This window comes from Leucoraja erinacea, chromosome 19 (assembly GCF_028641065.1).
Source record: "Leucoraja erinacea ecotype New England chromosome 19, Leri_hhj_1, whole genome shotgun sequence".
In the NCBI taxonomy this organism is placed as follows: Eukaryota; Metazoa; Chordata; class Chondrichthyes; order Rajiformes; family Rajidae; genus Leucoraja; species Leucoraja erinaceus.
This window is the reverse complement of record NC_073395.1, coordinates 18,820,469-18,826,585: the sequence shown is the minus strand read 5'-3', so window position 1 is coordinate 18,826,585 and position 6,117 is coordinate 18,820,469. Positions and strand designations below refer to the sequence as shown.

The window sequence follows — 6,117 nt, the reverse complement described above, 5'->3', positions numbered from 1 at the left end:
GTAGATGAGGCAGGTATTATCACAACATTTAAAAGACATTTGGACTGTTTCATGGACAGGAATGGTTTATAGGGATATGGGCCAAATGCGAGCAGGCAGGACTAACGTTGATGAGGCATATTGGAGTCGTAGTTAATCAGCATGGAAACAGGTCTTTCGGCCAAACTTGACCATGCCAGCCGACATGCCCACCTGCCTGCATTTGGCCCATATCCTGGACCTTTCCGATCCTTATACCCGTCCAAATGTGCCGTGATGGTACCTGCCTCAATTATCTCCTCTGGCAGCAGTTTCTGTATTTATGAAAAATGTTTCCCGTTTCTAATTAAATCTTGGACAGTTTTGGGCAAAAGGGCCTGCCTCTGTTGTTTGACTCTGATTTGATTAATGGCAGCACATCTACTCTGCCTGAGTCCGTGTGCAGAGATGTGCAGAAAGAAATGCCAATGCTGATTTATACCGAAAGTAGACACACCGTGCTGAAGTAACTCAGCGGGTCGGGCAGCACCTCTGGAGAAAAAGGATGGGTGATGTTTCTGGTCGGCACCCTTCTTAGGGTCCCAACCCGAAACATCGGCCTACAATGTTCTCCAGAGATGCTGCCTAACCTGCTGAGTTACTCCCGGGTACACAAAAATGCTGGAGAAACTGGAGCGAAGGAAATAGGTGACGTTTTGGGCCGAAACCCTTCTTCATACTGATAGGGGGGGAGAAGGAAGGACTCCAGCAGTGCGTGCCTATTTCTGTGTGAAGAGATGCTGCTGAGATGGACTGGATTTACAGGGCTGATGGTCTTGGAGCTCCACCTGCTGGCCACACTCATTTCCAGTCTCCAGTCCGACTCGTCACCATAGTCAAAGTATCCTTTATTGTCATTCAGACCTTTCTGAACGAAATTTCGTGCCTGCAGTCATACATATAATAAAAATAACAAAAACACACAATAAACAAACATTTAATACCCACCACAGTGAGTTCACCAGGCACCTCCTCACTGTGATGGAAGGCAAAAATCTTAAAGTCTTTGTCTCTTCCCTCCTTGTTCTGCCTCTGCGCTGAGGTGATCCAGGCTTCCGATGTTGTGAACCCGCTGGGTGATGGTAAGTAATTCCCGCGGCTGAATCCAAGTGCCGCGAATGGGCCGGTTCAAACTCCGCGGCCCGGGGCGGTCGAAGCTGCCACCCTCCTGTCCAACGGACGAAGCTGTTGTTGCGGGAGCTCCGGAAAAACAGGTCACCAACCTGGGACCTGCGAGCTCCCGACAACGTCGTCCACTGGGCCCGTAGCCGAGCCTCCAATATACCAGTTCGTGTTAGACTTCTGTCCCCAAGGGAGATTAAATCTCCACTCACCATTGCAATTTTCTGCAGATGTTACTGTCCAAATGAGATTGCTTTGATCGAACTGTACTGGCTTTAATTTGCACTAAACGTTATTCCCTTTACCATATATCTGTACACTGTAAACGTATATCATGTATAGTCTTTCAGCTGACTGGTTAGCATGCAACAAAAGCTTTTCACTGTACACTCGGTACACTAAACTAAAAGAGTGAGCTGGAGAGTCTGAGTAACAGGTCACCATAACGAACATAATCTGTAATCTCATGCTGTCTACTGTGAATTCAGCCTTTTCAATAGCTGGTTTCCTACTAGCCCCCTGATGCACATGAGGAGGATTATGGCAGCCCTGGAGAAGTAGAGGAAGGCCTTGTGGGGAGGGAGAGTTTAGGTTAGAGATACAGCATAGGAACAAGCCTTTGTTACCGAATCAGTAGTAAAGAAAACACTCACTCGGTAGTAAAGAAAGTAAATTCAATGCTAGCATTTATTTCAAGAGAGTTTGTATACAAAACAGGGATGTAATGTTGAGGCTTTATAAGGTGCTGGTAAGGCCACATTTGGAATATTGTGAACCATTTTGGGTACCTTTATTACTCATCAAGAACCTGTTAATCTCCGCTTTAAAAATACCCAATGGCTTGGCCTCCACAGATGTCTGTGGCAATCGATTCCACAGATTCACCACCCTTTGGCTAAAAAAATTTCAATCCTTTTCAGTGTGAAGAAAGGTTCTGATCCAAAACGTCACCTATTCCTTTTCTCCAGAGATGCTACCTGACACGCTGAATTATTCCAGACTTTTGTGTCTGGTTAAAGATATTCCTCTTCACCTCCATTCCAAAAGGGCATCCTTTTATTCTGCACACTAGGGGCAATTTTACAAAAGTATGTTCCTGTTTTGAAAGCTACCCACAGTTGGTCTGCAGGGACATGTTTTGCCTCTGATGACCTAGAGATGTGCTTATGTGGGTGGAAAGCTCTGTGCTACGCAGTCAGCAGCTCGGCTAAAGAACACACCAGACCCAGTCACCCGGTCACATGGTGATGGTCGATTCAGACTGTTGGTCAGTATAATTCCAACAAGAGGAACAACGTCCTTTCCTTTAGTCATGGATAATGTATACAACAATGTAATAACCGTAATATTAGGTACCCATCATAGTGCAAAACCAAAGTCTGTAGTGCAACCAAGGCCATGGTCTGTGGTAGATCACAGTTGCTGAGGTTAGTGTTGTGCTGTGTTCAAGAGCCTGATGGTTGCTGGCAAGAAGCTGTTCCTGAACCTGGAGGTCACAGTTCTCGGGCTCCAGTACTTTCTTCCCGATGCTAGCAGCGAGACGAGAGCGTGGCCAGGGTGGTGTAGGTCATTGATGATGCTGAACAATGCCCAGTCCATCTCAGGTACTGACCTCCCCACCATCGAAGGGATCTACAGGGAGCACTGCTTCAAAAAGGCAGCCAGCATCATCAGACACCCACACCACCCCACCCACGCTCTCATCTCACTGCTGCCATCGGGAAGAAGGCACAGGAGCCTGAAACCCATGACCTCCAGGTTCAAGAATAGTTTATTCCCAACAACCATCTTGGACACTGTTAAAGAAAACTTAAAAATGCAACACAAATATCTGGAAAGACAGTCAAGACTTTATTCAGGAGCGCCAAATACAGTGGTCACTAGGAGTAATCTCAGAGATTGCTCAACAAACAAAGCAGGTAAGCATTTCATTGTTTATTTGCTCGTACGTATGACAATTAAGGGGTCTGAAGAAGGCTTGACCAGAAATAATACCCATTCCTTCTCTCCAGAGATGCTGCTTGTCCCGCTGAGTTACTCCAGCCTTTTGTGTCTATCTACAGTAAATTAGATGTTATTTTTGTCAATCCTTCTTGGGAATGTGTCCGACTCACAGACAACACAGCAATGATAGAGTATTGATTTGTGATAGATTGTTTAATAGACAGTCACCAATTCACTTAAATTCTAGATTAGCAATGCATGAGGGCCATGTGTTCCATTGTGACAATGCTAGCCCTTCAGTTTGAGCTCTATTCTAGTCCTCTTAGCACCCACAGTCACCCAAAATGAATGAAAGTCTTCTTGTTCAAATATTGATCCAATTCTCTCTTGATGTATGAATCTTGATTCTCTTGATGTATTCAAGAGAGAGTTAGATATAGCTCTTAGGTCTAACGGAATCAAGGGATAAGGGGAGAAAGCAGGAAAGGGGTACTGATTTTGGATGATCAGCCATGGTCATATTCAAAGGTGGTGCTGAAACGAAAGGACGAATGGCTTACCCTTACACCTATTTTTCTATGTTTCTAATTCCTTTTTTTAAATGAGTCTGTTGTATCTCTGTAAGGTGTTTCCCATGCTACGCACACTGTCAATTGAGGCATCTTGATGTGATTGAGCCATTGATCATCCCACAGTGTTGGGGTCAACGTTAGTCCTGGTTACTGGGTGGGACATGGCCTCATACACAGCCTTGGGCAACCAGATGAAAGTGGCACTGAGATGAACCCTGAACCACATCCCCCTCCCTCCACCCCAACCCCACAACACAAAACATTTGGGGATAAAAGGGAAATGGGGGATGGGATGGAAGTTCAGCGTATGGAGGTGCAGTAGGAGCGGGGTGGGGGTGGTAGATGGGTGAAATATGTGCACATCATGGTAGATAGAGGGTGGACCTAGGAGGGGGCAAAGGAAAGAGAGGGAAAATAGGGTGCACTTCAAATTGGAGTATTCAGCATTTATACCATTAGGTTTTAAGATACCCAAATGGAATAAGAGAAGTTGAACTTATAATTTCCAGAGGACAACGCCTGGACTTTGGTAGCGGGCATGGAGAGTGGAAGATGGGACAGAGGAAGGCAGGGAGGCTTGAGAGGGAAATGAGGGAGGGGGGGTGGGTAGAAAGGGTGCAGGTGGAGAAGGGTAAAGCAGAGGGTGAGGGAAGGATAGGGCCTGCTTTGGGGGAGAGGAGAAGGGGGAGGGAGGGGCAGGAGGGGGAAGGAGTGAGAGTTCTGGATGGGGAGAGAAGGAGAGGGGGAGGGAAGGATAGAGAGGTCTGGATTGGGAGAGTAGGAAAAGGTAAGAGTGGGGAAGTTGACCAGTTTACAATCTACAGTGTGGACATCCACTTTACTATGAAAATCGACTATGAAAACCACCAGCTGACAACATTGGTTGGGTAAGAGTAGACAGGCATGAACTCCCTGCCCGGCTCCAGGTATGTCTCCGGCATGGTACACGTTGACCAGGCTCGCTGAGAAAGGCCAGATCTGAACCTTGCTTCAATGTCGTCAGACACCATTCCAGAATTGGCTCCTTCATTGCTACACTGTCCCTGGGGAGAAAATATCATGCATGAACATTAAAGATATTGTGAGCCGGTTGGGCATTTGAATGTTGCCGTTGTGCTTTAGCCTCTTGCTTCCAGCACGGAGATGGAAGGTCCACAGCCCGAGTGCAGGGTGGGGTCCGTGAAGCCCCTCACACCGTTATGCAGCGCAGAGGAATGGAGTAAGGTGGAGTGTGGGAAACCTTTCCTATCTGTGTACCTGGGTTGGAGGATGTTACAATGTGAGGGAGGATGGGTGCTGGGATAGTGGGAGAAGGTTGCAGAAAGAGGGAGGGCTGTAGGGAAGATTGATTGATTGAATTAATTGGCAGATGCAGCAGGGACACAGACCCTTCGGCCCATCAGGTCCAGGCCAACCATCGACCACCCATTCACATTTGGTCTATGTTATCCCACTTTCGCATCCACTCCCTACACACTAGGGGCAATTTACAGTTTATGGGAGGAAAGCGGTGCATGTGGAGGAAGCCCACGGGGTCACAGGGAGAACGTGCAAACTCCACGCAGGCAGCACCCAAGGTTAGGATTGCACCTGCGTCTCCGGCGCTAAGGCAGCAGGACTACCAGCCGCTCTACCTGCTGCTCCATGGAGTTGCCACAGCTGGAAGGGTGGATTGGAGTGAGAAAGAGGGAGAGAATATGAGGATAGACACAAAAAGCTGGAGAAACTCAGTGGGTCAGGCAGCATATCTGGAGAACAGGAATAGATGACGTTTCGGGTCGAGACCATTCTTCAGACTGACCCGGGTTGTTGTGTGTATCTACGGTTTAAACCAACATCTGCAGATCCTCCCTACACACAAGCGGACATGAAGGATTTGTAAAGCAGGAGGGAGGGAGGTGGAAGTGAGTAGATGGTGATTGAAGCTTCTTACCTTTTTGCTTCTTTGTGTAGGATTTCAGGAAGGGGATGTAGTGAAACTCTGCACTCTGGCCCAGGTCGAAGGCTGCACACAGCTTATCCATCTCGGTGGGCAGGAGGTTCCACCTCAGGCTCATGCAGATGGCCTGGATGTCCCTGAAGGGGACCAGTCCAGTGCCGTGCGGGTCTCGCTCCTTCAGGATGGACTTCAGCTCGGCCCAGTGCTTGACAACGTCACGCCGCACCTTGCTGAGGATCGGGGCCACAGGGCTCAGCGGAAGTCCTTTACCAACAAGCAACAGTCTTTCAGCGTCACTAGGTACCGGCAACAGGACGATGACATTCTTACAAAGACAGGCACAAAGTGCCGGAGTAACTCAGTGAGTCAAGCAGCATCCCTGGAGAAAAGGAATAGGTGACGTTTGGGGTCAAATTGAGAGGGGTCTCCACCCGAAACGTCACCTATTCCCTTTCTCCAGAGATGCTGCCTGACCCACTGAGTTGCTCCAGCATTTTGTGCCTTTCTTCAGTGTAAACCGGC

The 6,117-nt window shown here is 48.0% G+C and overlaps 1 protein-coding gene across 2 annotated transcripts in view; it reads right to left on the bottom strand.

Annotated features, from left to right (window-relative positions):
* Positions 1 to 2,955: 2,955 nt before the first annotated feature.
* The window catches only part of LOC129706305 (uncharacterized), a 35,622-nt gene continuing 32,460 nt past the window's right edge, over positions 2,956 to 6,117 (bottom strand). For both annotated transcript variants that reach the window (XM_055650508.1, XM_055650509.1), the window contains 2 exons: positions 5,590 to 5,859; positions 2,956 to 4,699 (listed from right to left, as the gene is read on the bottom strand). In XM_055650508.1, coding sequence (XP_055506483.1) covers positions 4,689 to 4,699; positions 5,590 to 5,859 — 281 coding nt within the window. In that variant the 3' untranslated portion in view covers positions 2,956 to 4,688. The remainder of the gene's footprint in view (positions 4,700 to 5,589; positions 5,860 to 6,117) is intronic.